Genomic DNA, 12,655 nt, shown 5'->3' on the forward strand with positions numbered 1-12,655 from the left:
TCTTCATATATATATATATATATATATATATATATATACATATATATATATGTATATAATGAAGAGTTAATTGCAAAACGAATTAAGTCCATTCTTGTCAGGTTAAAACATTCGCTATCAAACCTGCTAAAACAAACAAAAAAATAACATTGGACAGTTTTAATCATAACTTAAAGAACTTCCCTTGTTATGCAACAAGTGAGGTATCACTGGAGAGGTCTTATTTTGTTCCACCTTTCAAAATGTTTGAAAAAAAAAGGCGCTTAGCTCGTTTTGCGAACAACTCTTCACATTATGACTTTATATTGTTTATATAGCGTTCTATGTAATATGTCATGAAAGAAATTCTATTAAAGTGCTATGCATTCTAAAGGCAATAGCACTCATCATTTTTTGTTAGTCATAGCATTAAAGGAATTTGCTTACGCATCAAGTACAATCATTTAAAGAGCCAAAAGTGTACATTGCAGAGTGGCTGATTTGCATGACTTCATCTTGCTGGTAAGAATACATTTTTACAGACCAAGTTTGTTACTCACAAGTTACAGTCGATCAAAACAAATCGAAACTATGACAGAACAATTTAAGAACTTATAACATATTGCAATCAAGGATTGTTTTTCTTCAGTTCTATAGCATTGAAAACGAGCCAATGCACACAGCTGTACATTGACAAAATAACTCAAAACGTGTAACAAACATAATTATGGTTTGAATACAAACAGGACCATTTAAGCCAACAGAAGTGATAAACCGCATATTTCTTTTTCATCAGTGACTACAGGCAGGAATTGCTTTTTAAAAAAAAGTTCGAAAAACATTTGAAATAGATTTTGATTTTCTTTTCCGCTCTATGATCAATCTGAAGATATGTCAAGTTTTATTGCCCGCAAAAAAAAGCAAAAAAAAAAAAAGAAAAGAAAAGAAAAAACCAACAACAACAACAACAACAACAACATAGAAATCAGTACACTGTATTTGTTTTGTTTACAATACTCCCAAATTAACTCCTGCCTTGTAATTATTAATTTGGTGGTGTACCAGTTTCCATCTTTGCTTGGTGAAATCTTGTACATGCTTTAATTAGCCATTAAAAAAAAGAACTAACGTTCAGCATTTCTGGAGAAGTTAAGACCTTGGCAGCGTTTACGAAACTTGTCAATCACTGACACCTGCTTTTTAAGCTTCTGAAAATCCTCGCATCTGATCGGCTGAGAGGAAATTTGTCAGTAAAAATCATCGACAAAACACTTGATGAAATGCGCTCCTTTTATATTTACGGTGACAGCTATTGAAACGCGTATTTCATTTCAAGTGTCTTTTCTTTGGAAATGACGCGATGCGAGAAGGATTGTATCAGGTGGCAATGAATACTGTGAGGGCGCCCTCTCTCTATCGTCTCCAGTCACTTTGCTCTGTCTTCAGTTCGTCTTTAAGTTCCTCGGCCAACATCGTCAGATCTGTACGTTAAAGATTGAGGAGAAGACTCTTCTATTATCATAGCTAGTTTCAAAGAAACGTTGACGTCAACGCATAAACACATACAGGACTTTAGTTTACTTGAAACAGAGATGAGCATCAGAGAAAAGTTACTGACAATCATGGTGAAAGCTGTAAGTTTGTTTTCATGTCAATGAGACAGCGTGTGCCACTCACTACTCGGCAGGCTGATTTCAAGTCTAACAGTCATCTAACAGTTGTGCAGTTTTATTCAGGAAAGGGAATATCAGGAATAGACAAGCTGGTAAGATGATAAATTTGAAATTCAACGTAATAGAAAGACAACGTACATATAAACAGCCGTTGTATAACACTGTTGCAATTGTATTTAAGAACAATAAGCTAGCTCAAAATTAGCCCGGCACATTATCTATAACTAGAGAGCGCTTTAAAAGCAGTCAACGCTACCACTTTTTTTTCATCCTACTAGTATACGGAAGTGCAGCTGGCAATACGTAATGAAATTTTCGTATATCATGTTAGGAAGACAACATACAGTGGCGTATCTAGGGGGGGGGGGGGCAAGGGGGGCACGTGCCCCGGGCGCCACTCCTTGGGGGCGCAAAAAAAAAACGAAGAAGAAGAAAAAAAAACGAAGAAGAAGAAAAAAAAAACGAAGAAAAAAAGAAAAAAAAAAGAAAAAAGAAAAGAAGAAGAAGAAGAAGAAACTCACCGGAAGGGGGGGGGGCAGAAAACCAAATCAAAAAAAGATAAAAACAAAACATAACGATGACTCGGACAAAATGACAATGTTTATTGTGTTCACACAAGAATTCCATGTTATGTAAGCTGAAATACAATTTTCGGCTCGCTCGCTGCGCTCGCTCTCTAAATTTTATATAGAAGAAGAAGGTAAGAACAAAATGTGATGATGAAGCGGACAAAATGACCATTTCTATTGTGTTCACACATGTCATTTTATATTTAGCAGGCAAAATGTTTCACTGAGCAGCGGCTGCAATTTCTTTCGTTCTGAAGCGATCGCCAATTGGATCAAAAGAAGGCGCCAACGGTTTCGAACATACGGGGGGGGGGGCGCCAAAAAAATCAAACAAGATAAGAACAAAACGTAATGATGACGTGGAAATATACAAATTTCGGCTCACTCGCTCGTACTAATTTAGAGTATTTCTTCAAGCCCTCAGTTTGTTGGTAAAAATCGTTATCTATAAGGCCGTCACTATATCTTGATTAGAATTGTAAGATTTGATAAGCAAAAAATGACAAGAGTTCCATGTTTTGTAAGCTGAAATACAAAAATTTTCGGCTCGCTCGCTGCGCTCGCTCGCCAAAATTTATCAAAACAAAAAGGAGATAAGAACAAAACGTGATGATGACGCGGAAATATACAAATTTCGGCTCACTCGCTCGTACTAATTCAGAGTATTTTTTCAAGTCTTCAGTTTGTTGGTAAAAATTGTTATCTATAAGACCGTCACTATACATTGTATCTTGATTAGAATTGTAAGATTTGATAAGCAAAAAATGACAAGAGTTCCATGTTTTGTAAGCTGAAATACAAAAATTTTCGGCTCGCTCGCTGCGCTCGCTCGCCAAAATTTATCAAAACAAAAAGGAGATAAGAACAAAACGTGATGATGACGCGGAAATATACAAATTTCGGCTCACTCGCTCGTACTAATTCAGAGTATTTTTTCAAGTCTTCAGTTTGTTGGTAAAAATTGTTATCTATAAGACCGTCACTATACATTGTATCTTGATTAGAATTGTAAGATTTGATAAGCAAAAAATGACAAGAGTTCCATGTTTTGTAAGCTGAAATACAAAAATTTTCGGCTCGCTCGCTGCGCTCGCTCGCCAAAATTTATCAAAATTAAAAAGGAGATAAGAAACAAAACGTGATGATGACGCAGAAATATACAAATTTCGGCTCACTCGCGTGTACATGGGGGGGGGGGGGCATTTCATGAAGCAATTCGTCAGATATTTCGTCTGACAAACTGTTAAAAGCTACTGAAATCCTTGCTTCTGATTGGCTGAAAGCAAATTTTGTCCGACAAGTTGTCGGACAAAATGCTTCATGAAATGCCCCTCTGATTTAGAATATTTTTTAAAGTACTCAGTTTGTTGGTATAGATAAATCGTTATCTATAAGGCCGTCACTATCTTGATTAGAATTGTAAGATTTGGTAACAAAAAATGACAAGAATTCCATGTTTTGTCAGCTGAAATACACAAATTTTCGGCTCGCTCGCTGCGCTCGCTCGCCAAAATTTATCAAAATTCATTACATTTAAATCACCCTCAAAAGACCCCTTTTAAGGGCTTGAAAAGCATATCATGTGGACTTTGCTTAAAGTCCCTACCGGGATGGGGTTGGGGTTGAACAATAGTCTTTTTCTGAAATTACGGGCGCAATTTTCGCGCTTGCCCCGGGCGCCGTTTTCCCTAGATACGCCACTGACAACATACATGCGTAGTAGAATCTGTGGCACTCGCGCATTCCGAGTTCGTACAGTTGAAACTGTTTTGAACATAAAATTGCAATCGCTCACACAATTTTCAAATGATGGCCTTTCCAAGAAGCGGTCATTGATACTATCGATATTTTCCTTGCAATGACAATGAGAGAACATCCTTGGTACTTAACCTTGAGAAATAAGTATATGTGGGAGTTTAATGCGGTTATGGGGTGAAGGCAATGTTGAGATTTCCACGGAACACTTGCACTGGAATCATGTCACTCATCATATGACATTTTCAGCCTGATTTTGTTATTATGTTCCCGCCTGTTCTTTCGCGCCATCGGTCTCTCGTTTTCTCTCGGTCTCTTTCAAACACACGTCATTATTTTTTTCCTTACTAGATGATTAGTTCTTCTTGGAGGCCTTTGTGTTTTCTATCCCTGTTTTCATGCTTGTTTACCTTTCCATGGTGCTATGGGACCTACACAAGAATAACAAAACTGTGTATGTTTTTTAATGGCAATTTTCACAATGTACCCATTGAATTTCTTAAAGGTACAGGGCCGGCGCACTGTTTTCAAAAGTGTGGGGGCTCACTTCCGGGTTTCATGAGCTAACAAGCAAAAAAAAAAAAAAAAAAAGGTCCTCAGCTCATCTCTCCCCGTCCCCGTCCACTTCCGGGTTTCTTCAGCTGACAAGCAAAAAAAAAAAAAAAGAGAAAAAGAAAAAAAGGTCCTCAGCTCATCTCTCCCCGTCCACTTCCGGGTTTCTTCAGTTGACAAGCAAAAAAATAAAAACAAAAAAAAAACAAACAAAAAAGGTCCTCAGCTCACTCTCTCCCCTCCCATTTTAGTGCTTCTTACGTACTTCCGGGTTGAAAAAAGTGTGGGGGCCCAAAGTGATGACACCTTATGTGTTCCTTTGTATGGTGAACAAAAAGTGGGGGGGGCCGAGCCCCCACGGCCCCCACAGCTGCGCCGCCCCTGAGGTGATATTAGCGTATCTTTATACAATGTACCTCTGACGGCGGCCTTTTACATGAAAAAGAGTAAGAAAAAATAAATAAAAAAAAGGGGGAGGAGCACCGGGCCGCCCCCCTTTATTTTCATTTTTTGGGAAAACAAAAGAAATAAAAAGGACAGAGGGGGCGCGTGCGCCCCCTTCAATTTTGTAAAGGCGTACCATCTTTATGGAATTCCTGGATCAGCCCCTGCATCAAGGAACAGTTTGTTTGATGTATCTTGTGCAAAGAAATTCAAAAGAAAAGGAGCTCCTTCAAGACTGAGCGACTTTTCGCGAACATGAACTTTAGTAACATGACGAGACGTCTCCGTGTTATTTATTATGTGACCAAAACGAATATGTCCACGTGCCAATCAAGCCATACTACATGAACATACGTCTTTCAAACTGTCCTAATTTTCTGTTTCGCTTGTCTATTTATGATCTGTACTTGTTGTCAATGTCTGTTCAGTGTTTTTGAGAAATAAGATGTCCCAATGGTAAGATTTTCATTTGATTCATTAATATTCTTGATCTGGACAACGTGACGTCGAAAGCCATCTTTAATTTTGCGATCTTGACAAAACATGACAAGAATTAAAAGGTGTCCAGTTAACTAATTGAGGTACTTACATTGTCTCTAATACCTCCATTCCACAGAGATTTCTTCTCATCACAGCCCGACATGAATGTATGACACTGGCCTGAGAGTCGACCAACACAAGTCGGATTTATCGGACACGGGATGCAGTTCGGTGGGTGGCTGGAAGCGGTAAACTTTGCTCCCGGTGAGTGACCGATGAGAGAAAATCTCCGTGGAATGGGGGTATTTTTTCGGACACACTCACTCATTCCCAACAGCTCCCTTACCACATGGCGGGGGATCTCGGCAAAGCGGCAGGCTGTAGAACTCACGCTGTGAGAGGAACCCATCGCCGTCCAGGTCATACATGGAGAACGACCTGGTGTTGCTGTTTTCTGACCATAGGGGGAGCTGTTCCGGTCCGTTTCTCCTGCCAATAATGATTTTCTTGCGATGCATCTGCGCTTCTGTTGCGTCTGTCGAAAATGCTGCCATGTAGCTTATCGCCAGTAAAACCACTGCAGATGAAAAGGATATGAAATCCCCTATATACTGTAATTATTTCACAAATCTTTCGACTCTAAGTGAGACTGTTCTTTTCAATTGTGCATGTTGCATATAATAATACATATTTACTTCTTCCGTCACCCAAAGAAGATTTACATTTTATAGTTTACTTCATTATTTATTGAGGGAGAACTGTGGTACACTGTTGTTTGTAATCTTATCAGGTAAAAGTTGTTTTTACACTTTTATGGGAGAAAAAAAAAAGAAATTATTCTCGTTACTTTGGAACACGATAAACGGAAAACTTTGAATCTAACTCGGGTCCTTAAATTGGGAGTCGGAGTCTTATCCATTATGCCACAGCGCCCCCACTAATGAGTACGTTAGGAGCAGTTTCATGTTATGATTCAGGGAATTCCAGTCATTTGTTCAGTATGAATAGATTATTCTTAGCTAAAATCGTTCGAATAAGTGGTAAGTGAAACTCTTTGGAGCAATGAGTGGGATAATTCTGGAATGATTGACTTTTTAGAAGCATGGAATCAAAAATAGACGGGAGTAAATTATTATTATACATGTACATGAATTATCCTAACTTAAATAAAAAAAAACTCTTTCATTTTTAATAACTTATTAGAAGCAAACAATAAATTTGTATGTCAACGTATGGGAGAGTAACAAATAACACGGAGAGCTTTCTTTTGCTGCAAACAGCACTGTATTCAGGGGCGTCTGATGAGTATTGCCAAAGCTAAGGTTATGATTAAGGTTAGGCAATATCAAAGAGGAGAATAGCATAAATAATGGCTTTTGAAGGATATGAAATTTCAGTCTGTTCATGACGTCCATGATTTTACAAAAGTGATCAATATGTATTTTCTAAGAGAGTTTATTATCTTCAATGATACCAATAAATTTGAAATATGATACACTTACTAAATAAGAATCGTTCAGAACTATCTCTGAACTAAAAAAAAAAAATCGACAGTAGTTGTGAAAAGCATTTTATTTATCACATCAACTCTCAGATGACCAGATCGGTTCCGGTTCAGTTTTATTTCTGCATCCTATCTTCAATACATTTAACAAAATTGAATAAAGTGTAGGTGATAAGGATAATTCTATGAATAACTAATATCATTACACATTATCATGTATTATTATCCATACAGAGGATTTTTAGAGCCCAAATACACGTATTATTTTGTCGACGCACCTCATAACCTCCGACCCACTTAGAAAGTTTGTTGAACTCGACCAATATTTTTTGCCGAGGCGACCAATATCTAAAATATTGGACGGCAAGAGGGGGATTCCCCAAAGTTTTTATAAACTGCACCGTGATTGGTTGAGATATACGAGATGACCCGAAATATGAAGTAAAAACATCTGTGATTGGTCAATCACGAATTAACTAAGATATCGTTTTTTCTGTGTTTGTACACACACAAAAAAATCATATATTAATTAGTTAAAATTGTTTTTCATACAATTTTTCAAAATATCACTTTCGTAACAGGAAATTAGATTTAGGTTTGTTGTGCAGGCGACGATCGATCAACTCAGCGCTACTGCTAGATAGCCGGCCCGCGATATACAAATACATATAGCCGGCCGCCCCTTGCATTTGCATGCATGTTACGTTATATGTTAATTCGATCTTTCACGATCTACGGTAGATGTGACGTGAATTGTGTCTCAGATCTCGGATACAAGAACATGGTTGGTTTGGCCGGGTTCAACGTTGATCTAAGTTTCCTTTGGAATGTAAATCAAAATACATAGATCACTGTTTTATCTGGGAATGAAGTGGATTAACTTGCACTGAAGAGTGTACCATACCCCATGTCAGGATCAAGTACAGTAGGAGACCATACAGCACTCAGAGACAGAAAGGGTAAGTGAAAATATTCTTTGCTAAAATCCTCTGTAGGATAATAATGATAATCTTGGATGTCCTATTTCGGTCAAAACAAGGAAATATTAGACTCGCTAAGCAAAATATTGAGCTCGTCTTCGACTCGTCCAATATTTGTGCATAGCTCGTCCAATATTTCCTTGTATTAACCTCAAGGCCATCCAATATTATATAAATATTAGTTAAACGTATAAACTGAAGACAAAATACAGTACGTTTCAGACTGAAAGTACACTAGCGGAGGAAACACTTCGAATGAAGTTCTTGAAAAAGAAAAGATTGGAGATACAGGGCAGTGTCGGATCCAGAGGGGGTGTACCGTGCTTGCGCCTCCTCTAAAAAAAAAATAAATAAAAAGAGAAAATGGGGATTTTGTAAAGGCGCCTCCCCCTTACGGAATTCCTGGATCCGCGCCTGCAGGGAACCATCTTTATTGGCGGAGATTGAGTACACTGAGTGCATAATCAGGATAAACTATCATAAAGTACATAAGTTCTCAGAAATTCAGCCCAATCATGTCAGGCCAATTAAGTAATTGATTGAAAAAATACAATAAAAAACAACCATAGCTGTATTGAGAGAAAGGGTTGAATATATTTCACTCAAAAGTTGATATTGGATGAATTTTGTTTTATTCCATTATTGTACTGTAAATTACGAATACCACTTTCCATTTTGCAGTTCAAGGTTAATGTCCGCAATTTTGTTATAGAAAAAATATGGAATAGCGACATAATAGACAGTGCTAGTCTTCACCATTAACCTCTTAATACATACTCTGCAGGTATCGGAGATATTATGTAGCACCGACCGTTAGGCTTCAAGTCTTTTTGTACGACCTTATCTGTGATTGTATGTACTTATGGAAGTTCGTGAAAGAGGTTATCCAAAGCGGTTTATCTTTAGAATAAAATTTCCAGTAATTTCGATTTTTAAATGGTTTATCAATTTTGTGGTACGGAGTTATGATCAATGCATAAGAGGTCTCATTAGGTTTAAACTCTACCGCTTAATGCAACAGATAAATTGTTAATTTGCAATCAAACTTAATCAACACAATTGTTATGACATGATAGCCATCACTGATCCCAATACAGTAATGTGAACGCAGTATTAAATTTGTTTTTTTAATCTGTTCCGCCATTATCAGAGGATGGGGTGCACGTCATGAGACCAACACCCACGAATCATACAGCTCACGAGTCATACAGCCCATAAGTTTGACACTAAGCTAACAAGGCCCACGAGACCGACACATTAAGTCCCGTGTTGTATCTGTCGAACTCGTGGGCTGTTTTTGCCTAGTGTCGAACTCATGGGCTTTATTTACCTATATAGTGTCGAACTCATGGGCTATATGACTCGTGGGTGCCGGTCTTGTGGGATGACCCCGGATGATGAGGTCCCTAGTCAGCTCCCAACACATTATACGGAGAGAGGCACGTATCTACAGCAACCATGAAAGTGAGTTGGTGTGCACTTACCTAAGCCGTGCATGGTGGAAATGAGAGCGTGTTGAGAAAATGACTCGTCACTCTGTATAAATCTCAGTGGTACAGCACGGGGTAATAAAACAAAAAAATCAAGAGGCCAAATCAACACTATCACCTCTGGTTGCAGGTTTATGGCCAGGCCCGATTCTTGACTGTGACTGACTCTTGATTTATTGCGCCAGTCTCTTATATACTTAGGTAACGGTCGTTTTTAACATAATAATGAAAGTTTGACGTCCCTCTATCTAAGTTTGTACCGAGAATCCGTAGCATAAAAACCCACAATCCTCTCTTTCGCCTATTCAAAAACATGTTTGCATATCAAGATGTCTTAATCATTTACAAGGTGATTAATAGCGGCTCTTCGCTGCGATGTGTTGTAGATTCATCTTACCAGGTGTTGCGTCGGGAGTTATACAGATCCCTTTTTACGAAGTTCGTTCCCGCGTTGCCAAGGTCTCCATCCTGTTGTCTGCTTGTCCTGACCGCTCCATGACATCGGGCCTTGAAGAGAACCAACGCACTTTGCGGGTCAGTGTGATTGGGTGAACACATTTTAAATGTGGGTGTGTTAGGTGTATGTGTGTATGTGCGAATGTGGCGTCTGTGTTAGTGTTTGTACGTCTGTGGGCGTATGCTTGAGAGCTATAGCCGTTTAAAAAAAAGAGTGTGGGGAACAGGTAGAAAACTGGGAGTCGGAGATAAAACAGCAGTAGTGTGGATTTTATGATTTACAGCAGCAGATGTGACAGTGATAAGAAGTACAAACATTATAAACACAAGTTCGTCATATACACACACGCACAGTCAGTGTGCAATGCACACACGCGCACACACAATCTTATGATTTACAATGATCACACATAAACTCACGCTTGCATACCCGGTCAATAAACCTGTAGTCATCTGCATTTCGACTTTAAAATGTCCACAAGACTTTAAATGAAATTATGAGAAAATGTCAGTGAGCATGATTATCTGGTGGCAAAGCTGGATTAAAACTCAAAAAGCGAACAACACATTAAGTTTGATACAAAGAGATATGATTTATAAGTAGGGGGCATATTTTGCAAAGTGAGCCATATAATTCAAAACGTACATAAATACCGTTTGAAAGATAACGTTACGTTAAAATAACAAGAACCAGAGAGAGGAAAATTCAGACAGTCTAGGAACATGGGAGATAAATAGACAAAAACTTGGATAAGTTAGAATAAATATGAACATACACACACCAATATGAATGCCATAAACGTAGGCCTTACAGGCATAATGAAATACATTATTCAACTAACGTTTCATCTCCCCCAAAACACTTCAAAAGCCCAACATGCATGATATGTGTTAATATATATATATATATATATATACAGATATAACATGCATGATGGATCTTTAAACATTATATAGAAACAAACGATATCCCACTCGTCCGCGAATGTACACAATGTTCAATCACAGTTTCGTTAATGGTGCATGCGGGAATGAGCATTAAACACTGGGCTTTACATTTATTCTGGGTGTAAATATTTATTCCTGGTACAGCAGTATTCAAAAGTTTATAAAAACAGGGCGTATGCAGTATTGTAAGTTCACGTCTATAAAAACTGATGGGATATTTAGTAACTTTACAGGATTTCGTAGAAAACGATGTCTTCTAAGGTGGGGTGTTACGGCACATTTTGGTAAATTGCACATTTTGGTAAATTACCAAAATGTGCAATTTACCAAAATATTCCGTAACAGGGGGAATCAAACCAGTTTAATGATGTAGTGAAGAAAGGAAAAACAGTAGATACAAAATAGATACAATTAATTACACATCGCTTTCGTTCGTTCGTTCGTTCGTTCGTTTGTTCGTTCGTTCTTTCGTTCTTATTTTGCTTCTCAAATCAAATCAAAATGAATTACATGGGTATGACAAATTTAAACAAAAATAACCAAATTACAAAGGAGCAATACAAAAGGGCAGTTTATACTATATGCATAACGCAAATCTTTGTAAAACATTTATAGTTGCACATAATACAGAAAAGGCAGTACATTTGATTTAATAAGGAAACAGGAGACAGTCAGCATTAGCATGGCTTGACTGGGCTGATGACCTCATTGGGAATATACATGTGTAGTGCAGGTTTGCCTTTCACGAAAAGTAGTTTTATTTTTTATTTCCCTATTGCAATAATGTCATATGTACGCTTCAGAGGGAAAACGAAGATGTGAGTAAGTGGTGTGCATGTACAGTAGGTGCGTGAAATGTTTGTGTTGGGGCCATAATATCATAATCTCTTCGACTCCCTGGCTATATAAAAACGGTAACTTGTACCAAATTGTGTAACAGCAGGTGTAAATATGGTTATAATTTTCTTCCTTTGCAGGTATATTTTACAAAGAAAGCACTCCACCTCCATAGTATTGATCAAGATGACTGATAGACAGCTCTTTGCTAACTCACCATCAGGGTCAGTTATACAAGATGACAAGTTGTTGTTCATTTTCCATCTGTGAAAGATGGCTGGATAGCCCATATTCAGCTACACTAAGCTGGTCTTCCATGGGGTCCAGTTGGATGTGGGGTGGGACCACTTCACCGGGTTAGACACCCTGCACTTTGCGATGAATGAATGAAGGGGGATCTTTTACGTGCATGAGCTGTGACTTTCTCATACACGGGGCCTCCATTTTATGTCCTATCCGAGGGACAGAGTGTTTTGCCTCTTGCTAGAGGGGACGGTATGTTTACACACAACATTGCTCAGTCCAGACTCGGGTTCGAACCCGGGCCGCGTGATTGTGAGGCAGACGCGCTACCGACTGAGCCAACTCACCGCCCTTATTTATGTATGCACCGCCCTTATTTATGTATACTACATGCACAAAGATTTTGTACTTGATAGATAGCAAGATGAGATCCCTTCCATGAAACTGTCAATCCGGCATTGGGGACTTTCGCTCAAGCGGTTTAAGATATAAAAAAGTAAGATAGAGCAAAATTGCAATAGATAGAATTGTCCAAGGTGAAAATAAGTGAGGTTAAAAAACTTCAGAAGTAACTGAACACAAATTTCAGACAAAATGTTTTATTTCAATGTCAATACAAATTTCTATAGATTGTCATTTGCGTTGCGCTTGATTTTATCATCGACACCACAGACATTTTCGACCATAACATTATCTACTCTCTCCCCTCCTCTCTCTCTCTCTCTCTCTCTCTCTCTCTTTGTCT

The 12,655-nt window shown here is 38.2% G+C and overlaps 1 protein-coding gene across 1 annotated transcript; it reads right to left on the bottom strand.

The window, feature by feature from the left end:
* Positions 1–1,392: 1,392 nt before the first annotated feature.
* On the bottom strand, positions 1,393–9,517 carry LOC139740647 (uncharacterized). The gene is made up of 3 exons (XM_071651224.1): positions 9,421–9,517; positions 5,799–6,029; positions 1,393–1,460 (listed from the first exon to the last, which is right to left on the bottom strand). Exons 1-3 carry the CDS (start codon positions 9,431–9,433, stop codon positions 1,393–1,395), a joined length of 312 nt encoding a protein of 103 aa, XP_071507325.1. The 5' UTR covers positions 9,434–9,517.
* Positions 9,518–12,655: the final 3,138 nt, after the last annotated feature.

This window comes from Diadema antillarum, unplaced genomic scaffold (assembly GCF_040938485.1).
Source record: "Diadema antillarum isolate AM-2024a unplaced genomic scaffold, OU_Dant_1.0 seq00000871_RagTag, whole genome shotgun sequence".
Lineage (NCBI taxonomy): Eukaryota > Metazoa > Echinodermata > Echinoidea > Diadematoida > Diadematidae > Diadema > Diadema antillarum.

What these genes read in the sequence shown, in the direction of transcription:
- LOC139740647 (XM_071651224.1), bottom strand. An exon ending in CCGAGATCCCCCGCCATGTG is followed by an intron (nt 1,461 to 5,798) that starts GTAAGGGAGCTG and finishes TTTAACGTACAG; the next exon opens with ATCTGACGATGTTGGCCGAG.